At 41.2% G+C, this 19,229-nt stretch overlaps 2 protein-coding genes and 1 pseudogene across 3 annotated transcripts; 2 read left to right on the plus strand and 1 right to left on the minus strand.

Annotated features, from left to right (window-relative positions):
* Positions 1-19,229, plus strand: part of LOC139335587 (tubulin alpha-1C chain-like) — a 328,997-nt pseudogene that overhangs the window by 300,082 nt on the left and 9,686 nt on the right.
* On the minus strand, positions 511-8,968 carry tpx2 (TPX2 microtubule nucleation factor). 2 transcript variants are annotated; one of them, XM_070968663.1, is made up of 17 exons: positions 8,915-8,968; positions 8,273-8,413; positions 7,648-7,770; positions 7,200-7,323; positions 6,499-6,561; positions 6,179-6,292; positions 5,810-5,919; positions 4,592-4,740; positions 4,222-4,393; positions 3,983-4,121; positions 2,927-3,146; positions 2,726-2,821; positions 2,430-2,603; positions 2,200-2,346; positions 1,993-2,104; positions 1,307-1,473; positions 511-1,132 (listed from the first exon to the last, which is right to left on the minus strand). In XM_070968663.1, exons 2-17 carry the CDS (start codon positions 8,382-8,384, stop codon positions 1,022-1,024), a joined length of 2,133 nt encoding a protein of 710 aa, XP_070824764.1. In that variant the 5' UTR covers positions 8,385-8,413; positions 8,915-8,968; the 3' UTR covers positions 511-1,021. The 2 variants fall into 2 exon arrangements, with proteins under 2 accessions (XP_070824764.1, XP_070824763.1); XM_070968662.1 differs by having other exon boundaries at positions 1,307-1,494.
* Positions 13,821-19,124, plus strand: LOC139334811 (rho-related GTP-binding protein RhoA-C). The gene is made up of 5 exons (XM_070967999.1): positions 13,821-13,867; positions 15,965-16,120; positions 16,829-16,949; positions 17,033-17,163; positions 17,347-19,124. The coding sequence occupies exons 2-5, from the start codon at positions 15,965-15,967 to the stop codon at positions 17,518-17,520; spliced, it is 582 nt and encodes a 193-aa protein (XP_070824100.1). The 5' UTR covers positions 13,821-13,867; the 3' UTR covers positions 17,521-19,124.

Below are 19,229 nucleotides of genomic sequence, written 5' to 3' on the forward strand. Positions count from 1 at the left end.
ACTTACATTTGCTTTCTTCATTCATGAACTCAAAATCATTTGAAAATTTAAGAGGGGAAGTTAGTGAAATGTTTCACTGCTCTAACTTCAGTGTTGTGTACATGCTACACAATCTGGAGATACAATTGTAAATGAAGACATTAGATTTGTACTATTACTACATATTTCAAGGTCTTTTCATTTCAGGTTTATTTATGTAGCACCAAATGACTCCAGAAGTTGTCTGAGGACACTTTCCAGAGATGGTACAGACCATACTCTATCCACAGGAACCCCCCAGTGAGCAAGAACTTCCTTTGGTCAAACCCTTCAACAGCTAGTCAAAGTCACTACCTGGGGTACCCAGGGCGAAAATGAGCTGATGACTCCATCTTTCCCCACTCTGCATGTTTGAATTTATGACAAGTGCACCATGTGAGCACAATGTGTACTATAAATTGCAGTACGCACAAAAAGGCATTAAAGCTGGACTTTAACTCTGCTTCCCCTCACAAAACAAAACCAGATTCTACAATATTCAAGCCATTTATTTAAGGCCCATACATTTTCACAGCAGTGTGTGCGTTTAAGTGTTGGATACAATAGTTTAAGAAAAATTTCCGAACTAAAAAAACAAGATCCTCTGCCCTCCTCAGCTCTGAGTATGGGGCCCCTGGGCAATTGCTTGGGAAAATGCAATGTTGGATTACAGAGAAGGCAAATTCAGTGTGACATTTACTACCAAGTTAGTTTGGTCAGAACTTAAATGTCCATAATCAGTGCCAATATTTTATAGCGTTTATTTGAAAAGAGTTAATATGGCAAGAGGAGTGAGAGAATATACAGCAAACGTTTACAATGGTTAAAATCTAAAATTCAACAATGAAAGGACAAAAACATGTCAAATGCAACTCTTCACAACTTTACAGCTAGTTTTCTGACTTAATCTGACAGATGCAACATTTCAAGGGCATCTCGAAAGGCCAAAAACAAAAACAAAAAGCCTCGTTTCAGGAAGTCAGAGAGGACTGAAGCAAGCAGATCACAAGCGGAAGCGGTCAGAGAAGTTTGGCGAGTGGGGGACCGTGAGAGGAAGTTCACTCTTCTTCAGTGCCACAGGTTTGTAGTGCCTGATGGGTTGAGCCTTATGAACCTGCAGAGGAGAGGAGGGAAGAACTACATCAGACAGACTGCACCTGCATTTACGCCACCTAAAACCAATGAGAATCAGATGATGTACACCGTTTTAAGAGAAATGGCACATCAGTGGAGTGTTCTCTCTCAGTAATGCATCATCACTCTAAATAAACAGGATTTTTGCAGTGACCTGTTCTTGTCGCAGCCTGGCAATCTCCTCTTTCTCTCTCCTCTCCTCCTCTCGTCTCTGCTCCTCCTCCATTAACATCCTGAGAGCCTCCTTCTCGGCAGCCAGTCGCTCATACTCCTGGCGCTCCCGGGCCCGCCGCTCGGTCGACAGCTCGAAGGCCTCCACACCTGTGGAAGAGGGAATGCCTTCTGAAGAGTGCCACGACAGATGGTGGTGAAAGCAAGAATACAGAGAGTTACGAACCACTGCAGAATGATTCAGCCTCAGTGACAAGCTGAGAGACATTCTTCAAGATGTTTGACAAGTGTCAGACAGCATTCGATTAGGGTTACAACAGGTCTATAGATCAGTTTCAGTGTATGAAAACTGACTGTTACTAAACCAATCTTATACAATGTGGGATCGAGGCCGGCTGACGTGGTTACAGCTCATCAGATGTCACAGGTGTTTAACAAATTATTGGAAATATGATCATGATACTAATTCAGGACTCAATGTTTTTTTTTTCTACATTCTTAAAATGAGACAATGATTCTACTGCATTTGTCTTCTCTCAATACTCCTAACTGCCTAAGCTGCATCACATAAATGAAAATAAAATGAAATTTCTTCATGTAAAACTATAACGCAGGCTATCTGCGTAAAGAAAGCCCACAGACAAAAGAGTAGCATATTCACGGTCTTACCCACTGGAGCCCGGCTCTCCTTTCTGGGCTGGAAAGGCTCTTTATGAGTGACCGTGTTGGGCCTGGCTTTGAATGTTGTCGCTTCCTCCAGCTGCTTCTGCTCTTCCTTCATCTGTGAGGCACAGAGGTCAGGTGTGAACTCTCAGGTAAAGACGGTTAGCATTGAGGATAAAACTGCTCTGTGTTCAGTGGCAAATCCCGGCGCACCATCTGTTCCCAGCGACTGTTCTTCACAGCTCCCCGTTCGTCTATGAGCAGCCTAAAGGGCTCGGGCTTCGTGGGCTCCAGCTTCTTCTTCTCAGGGAGGACCACGGTGTCGAAGTCTGGCAACGGCTGGGCCTTGAACTGTGGGACCTGGAAGAGTTCAAAGTAACAAGAGATGGTGATTTAACAGTCGTCCTTATTCTGGTCTGAGGACACTTGAAGTGTGACTTCACCTCTTCATTTTTCTTCTCCTCCAGCCTCTTCTCTTTCAGTGCCCTCCTCTCTCGCTCCCTCTCTTCAAAGGAGAAAGGACACACCTCGACGTGGTGGTTCTCTGGCAGCCGGGGCTGGAAGGGCAGGCCAAAGTGAGGCACTGGGGGGGCCTTGATTGGTGACGGCTGTTTGACCTGGCAAAGGAAAAAGCAGCAGGCCCAAGTTTACTGACATGGTGGTCAATATGTCTGTTCAGGGAGTGAAGGGGCAGGGAGATGAGCAGCTCTGAAGTCAAGACTACCAGTAGTGTCCTTACTTCCTCAACCCTGGGTTCCCTCTGAACCCTCTTCTTGAGGGCAAAAGCTGGAGATTCTGGCACAGTTGCGGGCAGAACCTTCCTCTGTGGCAATCCCTGTTGACAGGATGGACTCCTTTTAATACATTCATACAGGAGGAACTTTAAAAGCTTTACATTCTCATTCTGTCTTCACAAGATGTGAAACTGAACTAAACTCACCACGACCCCTTCCAGGATCTTTCTGGGTAGAGGCTGTGATTTAAAGGTGTGCAGCTTCTCTTCGTCCTCCTGAGGCTTGGAGGCCTGTCTCTCCTGCAGCCGCTTTTCAATCTGCAGCTCAAAGCCTTCGGGAACAGTGGGCTCCTTCACTGCAGGCTTCTTTATGCCCTCTGTGCCCTCCAGTATTTTCCTGTTCAGCTCCAGGGCCTTGAATTTAAATCTGTGATTAAAACACAACACTGGTCAGAACTTCAATGTGAGACGGCCTGGCAGGACAAACGCACAAGGACTGTCCGGTCCAGCGTCCCACACTTAAGTTGCCCACTCAACAGGACGGACAAATAGTCCAGTCCTAGCTACTCTGCACTGGCTCCCTGTCATCTATAAAATTGACTTTAAGGTCCTCCTTCTTACATACAAAGCCCTAAATGGACAGGGACCTAGCTACATCACCAACTCTTAAATAAATTACATCCCAACAAGAACGCTGCGTTCATCAACTTCTCGGTTGTTGGAGGCTCCCAGAAACAGCCAGAAGAAAATAGGTGATGCAGCCTTTGTTAATTACGCCCCAAAACTATGGAACACACTGCCCAAAAACATCAGGGAAGCAAACTCGGTAGATATTTCTTTTTATTAAAGCTTTTCATTGAGATCAGGGAATAATACCCTCTAAAGGCACGGCACTTACATGGTATCTTGAATCATTCTTCTTATTTTCTTTTGTTGTTGTTGCACAGATTTTACCACTGCTGTTGTTATTTATTTATTGATTTATTTTAAAATTCATTCTTTTACCTGTTTTTAATCCATATATTGTGCTTGCTGGTTGCTTTTACTGTTTTATACTACATGAATTTTTAACTCATAAATTGTTATCTTACTGTAATCCAGGAAAACTAGGCCTATCAGATCGATGGGTTCAGATGTCCTTTGATGCTATGTAAAGCACTTTAAACTGCAATCCCTGTATGAAAGGCACTATATAAATAAAGCTTTATTATTATTAAATAGAAGAGGCTGGTGTCAGATGAGCGGTGAAGTAAAAGCTCTTACTTGTGAAGTTTTTCCACCTCTTCAGCCTCCAACTCAGCGCTGCTCTTCACGGTGGGCGGCCGGCTCCTCTGCTGGGTCATCAGGTGTGGCGTGTGAGGCTGGGTGAGCTTCAGGTGGTCACCCTTCACTGGGGATGGTCCTGACAAACAGTTAAAACCCATGTGGCTCAGTTCCACACAAACCATCCCAAATCTGTCACCGAACACTGGAGAAAGAAACCAAACTCCTGGCACACACACCTCTCTCTTGAGTCTTGCGACTGCGCAGGTGGTAGCGGTCAGGTGTTCGTTTCTCGTACTGCTCTATCCGCTGAGCCATGGGCACGTAGTTCGAGGGGTTCTCCACCTTTCTTTTGCTGCCTCTCGACAGTTTGAAGGGTTTGGGCACGGTGGCACCTTTCGCAGCCTTTGCCTTACAACAAACAAAAAAAAGATTTCATGTGGCTGAAGTGGTCCATGTGTTGACGGATGTACTGTTGAGATTACAAGCCACTGCTGTGTGACGGCAGTGGCTTTTGTGTGTACAGAGGATCGCTGACATTGTTAATACATTCTAGGTGAATCACTGGGGATCTGGGTCTAACACTCCACAGGCTGCAGTATAACTTACTGGTGAGCTTGGTTTGCGGAGCTGATGGATAAAGTCCACTTCCTTGTGGGCCGTGCTGGATGAAGTGGTGGGCTTGGCACGAGTGTTTGTATTGAAATGGAATTCTTTAGGCACAGTCGCTGAAAGGACCATCTTCTTTGGTGGTGGATCTGAAATTAAAGTGAATGAGTCTCAAAATCAAATAGAAAGTCACCCTCAAGCCCAACATTCAGATCTTTTAAAATGGTGGCACAACAGCTTGTTAGTCAGCACATTATTAAAAAAATAAATAAAATTATCATCAAGAACATTTACTAATAGACCATATTCACACAGAGGTCATTTTCCTCTAACATCATGCTCGGGGTGGAAGCCTGAATGCTGTTATCAAAAGGATAACATCGTACTGCTGTGTTTCACAGTCATTATCATTTCACTTTCCTGATTGATCAGCAGCTGAAAAATGGAGAGTTAAAATCTGGCATCAGGTGATATTTCAAGGTAAAACTACAGATTTGATCACCAATTAGCTGCTACTGGATAACAGCTAATTTTAGCATTCAATCATGTCCGTTTGATGATGATCGACGATACGATAGAGAAGGTGTAAATTCATTCAAATGTGTTCGCACATCTTGAACATATTAAATGAAGCCTGGCAGCAAAACACAGTGGATGTGATCAAGCTTGAAATGTAGCGTTCGCTGTCTTGCTGTCTCTTCACTCGACCTCAGAAATGTTCTGGTTAAGTCAGTAATATGTGACGTTGTGCTCACTGAACACTTTTCTGTGTAAACTTCATTCAGCTTACATCCAACACAGACGTGTTCCAGTCCGTCACAGAGAGTGTTTTGTGTGGCATGAAGAGGCTGACCGGACATGTCTGCTTTGAATACATCCACTGCGCTTTACTTTCAGGCTTAAACAGATGTGTGGTTGAATGCTAACATCTGTCATTGTCTAACAGTAGCTAATTGCTATAAAACATGTAGTTTTACCTTGAAATATGGCTCAATGTCTGTCCAGATTTAACCTTTCCATTATTTTTGAGTTGCTGATCAAATAATTTGTCAGATTTGGTACATTTACACGCCATGTAACGTGGAACACAGCAGTATGACACTTTCCTCTTAACAAAAGCATTTGAGCTTCTCACTCTGGGTTCACATAAGAGGAAGAATGGCTGCCGTGTGAATATGCTCCATCTTTGCAGGAGCACATAAAATAAAATCTCCTTACTGCCAGCCAGAGCAGCTTTGTAGCTGGCCTCATTCTTCTGGCGATGCAGAGCCACTTCCTTCTGGAGGTTCCTGATGCGCTCCAGCTCTTGTTCTTCAGAGGTACATGGCCTGTTTGGACACAATCATCATCATCATCATCATCATCAAAAAAAATAAATAAATAATCAGCATTAACCTGCTCAACCAACCAAGTTTCATTTAAAGTGGAAATGTCCCATTCAAAAAATGTACAACTCCATTTTCAATTCATTAAGATTATGAAGCCTTTGAGTACTCAGATTATCTAAAAAGGCTTCCGTCTCCCCACCCACCAATTCCAAGAGGAGGAAGCTGAGAAACACCAGTGCATCTGAAATTGTAGACTCACTCAGTGTTTGCAGTGGAAGCTGCTGCCTGGGTCTTGGGCGCAGTCGTGGAGTTAAACTGTCCAGTCCTGCGGAGGACACGGCTGCTTCTTTGGGCTGGTTGGACAACAGGGCTCCTGGAACAAACAGCTGCAGGTGAAAACTTGGAAAAACAAAAAGTTAAAACAGAGTGGGGCTTCTGTGCAGGGCTGTCAGTGTAAAAAAGACACCAGTCTGTTGGACATGTACACTGTATTCAGTGGTGTTTTAGGATCCAGAACACTTGCTGCTGTAAAGGGAAGGAGAACATAAGGAGAAACTAGAGGACAGTCACAACACTTACTTTTTGTATTTCTTTGATGGTGGTGCAGCTGGGCCGCTTGTTAGTCCTTTACGTTTAGAAACCCTAAAAATGAATAAAGCAATGAGAGAAAATTAGAATCAGATTGAAATTGAATGAAAAATTGTACAATGAAGACGCAAAAGTTAAAGGTCAAGTTCCCCAAAGCACTTGATCCTGCATCTCCATGATGCAAAACAGTACCACCTTTGGTTCGGCCCTCCCCAAAATCAGGACCTTTCAAACTCCTTCAGTTGCTTTTAAAAAGTCTTTAAGTCCCAACTCCGATAACCCTGAGCCACAGACATTACACAAATGTTTTTACAGGATGAATCCCTGCAATGACTAAACTCAACTTCATTTGTAAATTGGTGCCACTTTCCAGAATTGAGATAATACATATGTACACTCAACAATCAATGTGACAATGATGCAAGAGGATCATTAACTCAACTTTAAACACAGGGGTGAACACACACAAAGGCAGCTTACATCCAGCTGCTTGACAATCTGCTTGTGCGTCTCATCAAATGGTGTAACAGTCAGTCGGTTAGTTCGATGCAAGCGATTGGTCACCATAATCATCAGGTAATGTAGCCTGATGAACCAGTACCAGTTTAAATTGATATGTGTGTAGCCCCACTGTAGCACACGCATAATACAGTGCACGAAAGTCTGAGAAATAGCCATCCCAAGGACTGTACCTGCATGGTTGGGCAGGGGGTTGATTTGTGGTCCTGCTTTTTGGTCGCGCGCCACTCCGAGTTGGAGTTCCAGAACCCCAGGATGTGACGATGTTTGAAGGTGGAGCCGTGGACGTGCTTGGACCTGTAATATTGATCAGTCCATATGATTCACGTTAACCAAGTGATGAGGATTATTCAATGAATTACAGAAGAGGGTTCAGCACAAAATAGTCATCAAGTATACATAAATGTCCAAAGCTCACTGAAAACAAGAGACAGCTATGCATTCATGAAAACTTTGTGAACCCCTTTTAACACTTCCATATTTATAGTCACAGCACTGACTTAATGACTGATGGGACTCTCTGGAAAAAGGCACAAGCTACATTTCAACACCTTTCAGGATTACTGTATCTTAACAGAAATGTATTATGAGTGCATCCTCAGTAATGCAAAGAAGACTAACCACAGTCCACATCTGTCTTGACTTGTGGGTTTACGATGGCTCTCGGCAAATTCTGCAGATTACTTCTTCGGTCATGTCTTGAAGGCGTCTTCAGGTGACCATCGGCTGTAATAGCCTGTTGTTCTGCAAGAGACAAGTCAAAGATCAAGACAATGTGGACTCATTTCAGGGACTCAATTACCTACATACTGGGGGGGTCCTACTTTCAAACCCCTTATATAATATTACAAATGTACATGTTGTTTACATTTATATCTCAAAAGGAGAGGTGGAGGGGGACTAGGAGCTACACCAACATCACTCACTTCCTGCATAATACCAGATTTTTGGGGATGGACAAAAATCTATCAAGCCATCACAAATGGCAGGATTGCAAAACAGCATGGAGGTGACATATCTTATGTGGTTCATGGTCATAATTGCAACAAATGCCGACATTTCACCAAAACCACTGCCTGACGCGGTGTTGTGTTAAAGGAACGTGGTTATTTTGCCCACCAGCACCAAGTTCCGTCCAGTGTATCCAGACACGAGTGCGAGACAAAGACGAATGCCACGGTCTGAATAGGTCAACGTTAACGTGAACCAAACACAACTCAGATGAAAAGACTCAATGGAAACTTACCAAACCATTTATCGTCGTTGTCTGCATTCTCCAGCTCTTTCAGGTCGACTACTTCTGACGGGGCATCATACTCGTACAGTTCAGACGTGCCGCCGGAGTAGCGTTCGGCCATGATCTCAAACTGTGTTATTCACAACTCACCTAAAAGAAATAAATGTCAAGCACGACGAATGTCTCGTTCAAAAGGCTTTTTCAGTAAAGTCTGCGTTGATTTAAGCGACTAGGCTAGCGATGTAAGTTAGCATAATTTTAACTAACGCACGGTTAGAGCTACATCTGCTGTGTTTTGATGTTAACAGACTGAAGCAGAACCGGAAATTTTCACAAGAACAATGCTATTTTACGATAAGAAAATTTAACTTGTCATGGTAATGCAACGCTAAATTACTGGATGGCGTTTGGAAGTCATATTTTACTTATATAAACCATTCGTTCAGGTAGCTTAACGTTTAGCGAGGGAAACCACCTAGCTAGCGTACATTAGATATCATCACATGAATCAAACTATCTGCTAATTCTAACACTTAAAGTTTGCTACATTCACGAGGCTGCCCCGTTTACTAAAGTGGAACTTTGAAAATAGGGAAATAATCACTGGTGTAACGTTAGTACTAAATAAGCACGATTTGTTGAAAACCTTACCGTGTCCGTCCGTTTCCAAAGTGACACAGACAAAAACTGGAAACCGTTTGGCGTTCAAATCGCCCACTTTTGAATCAGCCAATGGCTAACGTCATTGTACATAAGCTCACCGCTTATTGGCTCATATAAGTCAACTTCCTGTGATTTGCCCACATGATCGCCATATGTTAGAAGATACACTCTAGACATCTGTGCGCACGGATCACCATAATATTCATACGCTGGTTATAAGTGAAGCTGTTTAGAAGTCTGTGCACATGGATTCATAAAGAAAAAAAAAACAATAACAAAAAATATAGGCCATAGAGAAGGTGGCGCTGACTTCATGTGGTGCTGAATTTGAGGTAACTCGCGTCATCATTTTGTTTACGCCGCCATGTTGTGACGCTTCTGCTGCCGTATTCCACAGATACAGAGACGTATTTATTTATTAAATAATCGTCTGTCACATAATGTTAGGTTAATATTTATGCCTAAACACCGTGGACATACTCTGCTTTACATTTGCGAGAAGTGACAGACCACAGTGAAGGAGAAAGCTAACGTTTCAGAGCTAACGTGTTAGCATGTAGCACAGTATGGAAGGTAAACACATTTTTTAAACAGACAGTAGCTACCAGGTGAAAAGTATGACATGACACAACAGTGAAACATTTGTCAAACAATTATGTCTGGTAAAAGGACTATTAACTAACTCATCAAAGTAATCAGTAATGCCCTGCACGTGCTGTAGCCTGTCTCTGCATGCTACATTGACCACACAAGAGTTTCTTCAGACCAGCGACTCCAAACGAGTCAGAAACCTTTAAATGAGCACGTCAACATCACTGAAGGATGGACTGGTAAAATAACTTGCTTGTGTAGTTGAAGAAATGGCTCAGTCAGTATCTGCCATGTTATTTTTCAAAGTCACTTGTATCTTTCACCTGAGATGCTTTTACTTGTCAGATAGTTATTCCCTATTTATGCTTTGAAATGTTTATCAAGGATACAGATCAGCTGTTTGATGCCCTCTCAAAATACTGCTGAGAATATTATGTAACTTGTGTTGTGATCTGTTAACACTGTAATAAAGTTTGACTGGGAAATAGAAATGTCTTGTGTTGCTTAACTTCCATCCAGTATTTACTGCCTGTAATAAAGGATTCCTTGTAAAACTCCTTCATATCCTCACAGAGTGATAACTTGTAAAATGGACAGTCAAGACATGTAATCTCATTCATACTATCAGACCATAACTCAGCGTGATCTCCAGTAATCCAGAGGAAATATGTTGTTCTCTCATCTCCTCACCAGTCTGTGCTGGGTGAACATTAGTAAGCTGCACAGAAGGGGACCAAAAGAAATAGTATTTTACTGTTGCAAATATATGAAGACTTCTTATTTATTTTTTTTACATATTTGTAATAACAGGTGTACTTCATTACCTGTTCATGTATTACTGTTCTTCCAGTGTCCTAAATGTATTTTACTGGTTTGAAAACATTACCTAAGCAAATAAAACAGTCATTATCATCAGCAATGTTTCAGTCATTTTCTTACTCGAGGAGGAGTTACTTCAGGAGCACTTCAGTCTCACATTCATTTAAAATCAAATGATTTTTTGTTTACAGAAAGACAAATACATGTCACGTGATTGTTCAGTCTCATTACAATTTCTGAATTTTGTTATAATTTCACATCGCAAGTACTACTTTACTTTCTATTCAGTTGTTATTGTTATTTAGATTCAGATTCAACTTTATTATCATTGTCAGAGTGCAGCACAGAGACAACGAAATGCAGTTTAGCATCTAATCAGAGGTGTAAATAGTCATTATATCCAAAATATAAACACATGCAGGTAGTGCAATGGCATGAGGTATATACAGTATGAGGTATGTGCAGGCAGTGCAAGTAATTTCTATGAAACTATATAAACATGCAAATTTACCAAAAGACAGCTTGGTCTGTTACAATTAAGGATCCCTGCTGTAGCAAGTTAGATGGAATTGCAGTTAAAATGAAAATATGCAGTTTCCTATGCTGTGATCAATGAAATTTTTAAATAAATAATTCAGTTAATACATGTGGCCAATACAAGGCCAGGTTTTCATCCTTTTTAATGGTCTAGATGGGCTTCCATAGTTTTAGTTTATTTTAAGCATGTTACTTATGCTACATACTGTGGCACTCAGAGCTAAATGTTATCTTCAGCTTGTTAACACGCTGAACTTAAGAAGTTATGATATGTTACATGACTGACTCTCTCTCTCTCTCTCTCTCTCTCTCTCTCTCTCTCTCTCTCTCTCTCTCGAATGACCTGGTCCAGATCCTGTCTCCTGCCCACTTTTCTGGTCTTGGACTCATTCTCCCCAGCAACATCTGGACTTCCATCTGGACCCCTTGTTCTTTCTGCTCGACCAGAGAGACCTTTCCCTTTGTCCCACATTAATTACCTTAAATCTCTTACTTGACTCTGTGTCTGCACCTGTTCACTAGCTGATCTCCTTAACATAAACCAAATCATTGGATAAATTAAAAACAATTGCCTTGATGATGACACAAGATGAAAAGTCAGAGGATCACCAGAGTTTGTGCAGTTCATTCATCTAGAGTAAAAGTCAGGAGATGACCAATGTCATTTGGATTCATAATATGGGAATCCTCAATGTCTATACAAAATTTTGTGTCAATCCATCAGAGAAATGTTGATATGTTTCACTAAATAGATGAAAACCTTAGCCTGCTGTTGGTGCAAGAGGAAAAGAAAGGAGATCCAAGTCAGTAGGAGTCTCTGTACCTCTGAGTACTATGAATGTGTGAGCACAATTCCACAGCAATCTGACCAACTCACAGAACAACTGACACTGCCATCCCTGAGCTGTGCCTAGTGTGGGGAAAAACAGTGAAATAAAACGTGTAGTTTGAGGGAATCTAAACTGAACAAATACAGTATGCTTTTTTGCAGCTCTTCTTTGTACATTACTATTTTTTTGAGTTGAAAAATTGTAAAAAGGTCCAAATATAATTTTCTGGTCTTAGTCAAAAAATACTATCTAAAACCCATATATTTACTTTCTGTCATCTCATTTGTTTGACTTCTAAGTGTTAAATTTCTGCACAATGTATCACCCCAAAGACAATGTAATTAGAAATGTAGTGTGCATAAAGCAATGCTTTGTCTTTATTAGATATGTAAATGTCAATAATGCAACATTATACCAGTCAGTTAAAACTCAAAGGAATGATTTGTAAGTGCCGCAACATCTCTGTTAATTTCAGTATGTAAGAGCTGCAGAATTAGTTTTAGAAAATTTTGGACACAACCATGTTGTTTGGATTCAGATGGTTATTAGTCAGAGATAAATGTGTTGAAGGGAACCACTGAAAAAGATACTACACAATGTATTAATAGAAACCAGGGATAAAGTCCAACGTTTGTTTGTTCTTATGTAGGTTAGTATAGTCATTTGCACACATTATGATAGAATAACGTACATTTACCATTGCATGCAATGGTTGCCAGTTGTGTATCAGTTGCTGAAGTTAAAGGTATCAAGGATTTTGAGGTCACCACAAATATTTAAGGATCTTGTCAATCACTTGAGCGCAGCATCTGAGTGGTGAGCTTGGAAATTTTCTACCTACATAGTCGATTAAAGGTGCATTATGAAGATTTCTGTTAAACAAAGTTTTTGTTTATATTCAGTGTTTCTCACCGGAATGCATTATCAATCAACTCCACAGGATACATATTTTGGGAATTTCACCTACTGCCTTTCTCTTAAGAGTGAGATGAGAAATGATGGACACTGGTTTTGGTCTCCAGACAGGCAGAATAGTCTTAACACCAAACCTGGCAACTTAGTTGTTAGGACAAGACTTCAGGAAGTACCACATAGTCTGATGAACTCTATTTCAAATCAGTCTCCATTTTGATGAATAAATAAATGCTCTTATTAGTTTCCATTGTCTGAACAGTGAACATGCCAGGAAGCAAGACTACACAACAATGGTTACATAGGTTTTTTTTTCTTAACAATCATTGGACAGTAACGAGGCCACAAAGAGGGGCACGCATGGCTCTTCTTAGCTATTGAGTCTGAACAACAGAATCCAGTGCAAAAAGGTTGCAGTGACCCTTTCAAGTTTTTCAGTCATTCAGCAGGCCATGTACATATACACACAGTATGCATATGCAGTAATTATACCACATGCTGTAGTCACTGTGCCTGGCTCTGGAGGGAGCTTCCTCCCAATCTCCCTGGGTTAATAATTATAATGGATTTCTAACATCTTACATTTTCTTTCAAGCATGACCCATACAAAGAACTTCCGTCTGAATATCTGCTGCTTTGATTTTGACCATTGTTTTTCAGATCTGTCTTGTGCAAGTCTCCAAACTTTATGTAAGAGCAATGCTAAATTAATGGTGTGCTGTTTTAAGTAAATCCTTTTAAACCTCAGCTCACAGTCATTGGATACACTGTATATTCCTTTCTTTCTTTTTCCCACAACGGAGTTAAGAAGGAGTATGTTACCGTTCTTTGACTATAGTGATCCCTAAATATGTTGCTAATTTCTGTGTATGAACAATAATTAATATGATAACTTAAAATCTTTACATTTATACCACCTAAAATTTTTGCATTTCACATGCCTTGAGGAAATTCAATTAATTTGATTTGTCACTGAATGTCTTTAAGAACAGGGTGGTATCCAATGGATGTAAACAGAGAACCAAACATCACTGAGAGGCTTGACCCGAGGCAAAACATTGCTTTCATTTTTCTCCAGGGTAAAACAAAACTGGGCGAGTTTATATACGTATTGTATTGGTTGGTTAACTGACTATTCACTCATATATTTTGCTGTGTCCCATTGGCTGAAAGTATATTATGTGGGCGGGCGCAATCTTCGTGGCACTGTCGGGGGCAGGACTGCTAGGTCCGACAGGAAAACTGAAGAAAGGCAAGTATATCTACTAAAACGGGGGAATAACATTAACATTATTACTCATAATATGTCTCTGCTTACTTTGTACGTCGGGGTAGCTGATAGAAGCAAGCGACATGTTGCGATTTCCTAATTTTATGTGTGCAGCTTGACGAGAGACTAGCTGTCCCGAAAACTAAGCAAAGTTAGCAAGCTAGTAATTAGCTTCCTTAGATGGAATGGAAACTGCTGCTAGCTAGAAGTTAGCCGATACTCCACGAATTCACAGTCAAACAGGCCAGTTAAGGACAGTGATGTATAACTGGGGTAACATTAGGATGACAAGTTATCTGTAACGTGAAGCAATTCACTGAAGGTGAAGCTGACAGATAAAATAGCGCTCTGCATTTGAGCTAAAAAAACAAAAAACAAAAAAAAAAAACTGAGGAAGTGAAGTTCTGCAACGTAAACTTACCAGATCGTCCAGTTAGGCCAGTTTGAGGCTTCATAACTGTCTTCACTAATGTGATCTTTGCCAACAGCATGTTCACCCAGTTCATTCTCCAAAGCGGTGAATAGTTCATAGAGAAGACTACAGAAAACGACTGTTTATGATGTCAGTAGCAGGAGATCAGTCCACTAAATATATTTGTGAGGCTGAATTTTATTAGGTAAAACTTTGAAGCTTTAGTAAATAATGAAGAAATCTATTACAGATATAGATTAGAGTTGCCTGCTCTGGATTAAAAATGGTGAGAGCAATAACCTGTTTTCATTAGGCCACTCAATCTGTGGATTGTTTTGATCAACATATGTTTTAGCAACACCCAACATGTTGCTTTAGATCACTTTTGGGAAAAGGAAGAAGAGTGATTCTGTCTGTCGTCATGCTATGCTGTCATTTATTGCTATGTGTTTTGTTGATTGAGTAGACTGTTGGCAACAACCTCAACTCAACAAGGTAACTTCATGCTTCATCCCCTGTTTTGCTTTCAGGCCCACATTGAAGTTGGATGATTTGTGTTTTGTTGGTTGTGTGTTGTTTAGAGTGAAATACTGCAGATGTGTTGAGGAATGAAATTTGACTCGTTTCTATTGATACATACACACGAGACAGTGGAGACAGTGGAGGTCGATGTGCTGAACTGGGGAGTGAATGGGATGAAATTGCTGCTTTTGAGAGGACATATGTTGACATTGGGCAGTAGAACAGCAGTGTATCCTAAAATGTTTAATCAGTTAGAATCATTAATACCACACCACAGCATCATTACAGCAGGGGCCTCAATATAGAGGTCCCCAGCAAAATAACACCAGGCCGTCCAACAGAAAAGTTGAACCTGGCTAACTTTTGGCTGCAACACAATTCCCATCAGCCACGAAGAATCGGTGTGCCATTTTAATGCAGGTGCATTGCCAACAGTGAGCAGTAGATTGTTTTTAAAGAGCGAAGATTGTAAGTCCATAGTCTCACGACAGGAGATAAAATGATGGAGATATAATCTTCCTTAAATCCTCATGGTGTTCTAAACTGCTGTGTGGTGTTTTGATGTCTGATAAAACTACGAACTCAAGGATCCATAGCTCAAACCAGCCTTCGTGGACCCTGTTTCATCATCTCGCTCAGCTGGCTTTTAGCAGCCTGTCCATACCAGCGCAGCCCTGCACGCCGTGTTAATGCAGGGCTGTTCGCTCTCAATGACCAAAAGTGCAGTGAATTACCTGCTTGAGAAGATGGGAAACAGCAAGGTTGTTGTTGCCAGAGAGCAGAGCTGGAACTTGTAGTTTGCAGTAATTGGTTGTTTAACTTTTCTAAAAATAAATTGTGATGAAACATTGCAGCTGTACTTGATAAGATTTTAGGAGCATGTGATTAAGGAACATGTGTTCACAGTACTCCACACTGAATGCACCCCAGCACCACCTTTTCAGATGGCATGGGTCACTTTCCGTCTAACCACTGTTCATACTGTTGTCCACAGTATGTTGCATTGGGGACTCTCTTTAGACAAAATAGCTTAATTCTGGTCAAAAGTAAGTCATCACTGTGCTAGGTAAACCTGCCTGAACTTGCCTGTAAACATCCCTGACCGTGTGTGTGTCTTTGTAAAAGGTCTTTTATTATTCTTTCAGATGGCTGCAATCAGAAAGAAACTGGTGATAGTTGGCGATGGAGCCTGTGGCAAGACGTGTCTCCTCATAGTGTTCAGCAAGGATCAGTTCCCTGAGGTTTATGTGCCCACAGTGTTTGAAAACTATGTGGCAGACATTGAGGTGGATGGTAAACAGGTAAGCTGTTCATTATGATGACATATTTCAAGTTTTTCATTTTCACAGTGATCCTTTAACTTAGCATGGGATGTGTAGTTTCAGGCTCTGAACCTTAGGGTTTGTTTCAAAGTGTAGCTCCAACCAGTACTGGGTTTTTTGAGGCCAATGCTGATATCTGTACTGGGGAATTATTTAACAATCTGAAAATGATATATCTTCTTAAAGTTCTGACAAAGATTCATGTGGAGCTGACATTTGAAAACTTGTCAGTGCTCTCAGGTGGACAACATACACACTGATACCAGTATACAGTATGTTTGCATCAAGATGATGTTGGCTGATATATCAGCCCGGCCCTATTTCAAAGCCTTTCTCTTACCCCATCTCCACCTGTGATCTGAATCTGGATAATAACAGGTGATTACAGGCCTTATCACATTATGTGGTTGCCTGGTAACTAGCTGATGACAAGACTTTGTGAAGTGACTGAGCAAAGAAGTAAAGTCCAGTGTATAATTCCCCCTAAATTCACAAATTGTCACATTTACATTTCATTTTCTGCATGAGATTCCAGAGGTGTTGGTTGGTATATTTTAGAAATTTGGATGTCACAAGCTAGCTGTTTCCTCCTGCTGCCAGCCTTTATGCTAATCTAGGCTAACCAAGTCCCAACTTTAACCTCACATGAGTCCTTGGAAGTGAACTAGTCCTCTTGTCATGTTATAGGTGGAGCTGGCTCTTTGGGACACAGCAGGACAGGAGGACTATGACCGACTGAGACCTCTGTCCTATCCAGACACAGATGTGATCCTAATGTGTTTCTCAATTGACAGTCCTGACAGTTTGGGTGAGATTTTATTTATTTATTTTTACCAGTGTTCTGTCTGCATCTGCTCCATGTTCAACATGTCCACCTTGTGCCTGATGCAGAGAATATTCCAGAGAAGTGGACTCCTGAGGTGAAGCACTTCTGTCCCAATGTGCCCATTATTCTTGTGGGAAACAAGAAAGACTTGCGAAATGATGAGCACACACGTCGAGAGTTGGCTAAGATGAAACAGGTCAGTTCATGGAGCTACCTTTGCTTTTAGAAGGGTCAGGCCTGTGGAGTTGTGTATACATCTATGCCACATTTTGATCATCAGTGAACATGCAATGTCTTCCAAAGTAAGTTTAGTAAGTAAGGTTAGTAAGCTTTTTTAAAAGAGCTTATCTTCCTCTGTGACTCTGGTTTCCCCAAACAGGAACCAGTGAAGTCAGACGAGGCGAGGGACATGGCTAACCGCATCAATGCCTTTGGTTACCTCGAGTGCTCAGCCAAGACAAAGGATGGTGTGAGGGAGGTGTTTGAGATGGCCACCAGGGCAGCACTACAAGCCAAGAGACGATGCAAGAAGAGCGGCTGCCTTCTGCTTTAGAGCGTCAGCTCGTGCAGGATCGGGAGGGAGGGGGAAACGAACCAAGCCAAGAAAAACGTCCTCCTCTGTGTCTGCTTTGTCACCAAGATGGGCACATCTGAATGGGTCGTAATAGGGATGAGGGAGAAAAGTCAACCCAGGCCAAAGGGAAATAAAGGAAGGTCAAATGCAAAGGAAAAAGGGAGTATATAGATTTAAGTCCATGGTTATAGCCTTTACCTGTCAAATACGATACTGTCATCTTTTTTCTGACTCAATAGACCTCACATTTAGAGAAGGGAACATATCCCCAACTCATGCTTTTAAAAGCGTTGGAGGATAAGTACTTTACGTAGGGTTTCCAGTTCTCTGAAATGAGTATGATGGCCTCCTCTGGTTTGTAGTTGAGGCCAGCAGAAGAAGAGATGAGCTCCGTGTTGGAAGACGTCCACAGCTTGCAGTGTGACTGTGCTCGTCTTTCAGTTTTTGCCCTTTCATTCTGTAGGATTTTTCTTTCTCCTTTATTTCCTGGGAGAAACCAACCTAATTCACATGGTGTCAGGTGTCTGTTTTATGAGCGTGTTATTTGATACAGCTTTGATTCATTTAAAAAGCTGAGAGCTTGATTGGCATGAGGGCATGAATACATGATGGCAATGAGACCACGCGTGTTAATGAATGCACCAGTCAGATAGCTGTATGTGACTGAGCTGATGGGGATTGTCAAACACACTGTATACAATTGGATCTGAAAGGGTTGACTAAATTGTTATATTCGCTAAACAGTTACTGTAAATTCTCAAGTAGTGGGGCCTTACTTTATCTCACCTGCAGACAGGACCAGACCTTAATGTAACACAGGTTTATATTAGAGACGAGCTCGTCTTTCTAATTTCCCGTCTTACGATGTTTAAGTATAATTCACATAGTAAGAATGCTCCATGTTTTCTCATCCACTCTTTTGATGTAAACTCAATACTTCCTCCATGTTGTGCATCTCTGCAGCATTATATCCATCACTATTCAAACAGTCGTCAGTTTCCCTTTCACAGGAATCATTTTTTCAGCTTGTTTTCAGTCACTCCAGGTTTGCTGTTCAGTTACCATCGATGAAACGCAGCAGACTCTCAGAGGAACCAGTGAGTGTGACTCTGTTGAACAGATGGAGTAAGTGCTGTGGAAATGTACATTATGTATGGTCATTCTCACTGTCCAGCTGTTATTACACTCTCCCATTATTTAAGTATCAGTCTTTATTTGAACTGTACGATGTTCCTGTATGCCAGGGTGACAGTGGAAGTGCGTTTTCTTCCCACTCTCCAACTTCACTCACGATGTCTGCGACTATTCTTTTTCCACTTTGTATTCTGTTGTATGTTATTTTAACTTTTATGTGATATTCTACTGGCTTGCGTTGTATTCTTTGCACACATTTTAAAAGGTCAGTGTGGTACACACTTTGAAAAAACATGTCAAATAACGAAATGCAAAATGCAAGCGACTCCTTAAGTATTGGTTATTTGTAAAAGGACTATTCTTTTGTATACAAATGTATCTTCACATTTCTCCAGTCATCTTTTTTAATGTATTCTAAAGGAAATAAATTGAAACTGGTAATGACTAAATTGTGCCACATTTCAGTTATTTCTGTAAATCATAGCTTTGTGCTCCACTCACAGGTGGGCCAGTCGCTCCAGACTCACGCTCTGTGGCCAAATGGAGAAATTCTA

This window comes from Chaetodon trifascialis, chromosome 8, assembly GCF_039877785.1.
Source record: "Chaetodon trifascialis isolate fChaTrf1 chromosome 8, fChaTrf1.hap1, whole genome shotgun sequence".
Classification (NCBI taxonomy): Eukaryota; Metazoa; Chordata; class Actinopteri; order Chaetodontiformes; family Chaetodontidae; genus Chaetodon; species Chaetodon trifascialis.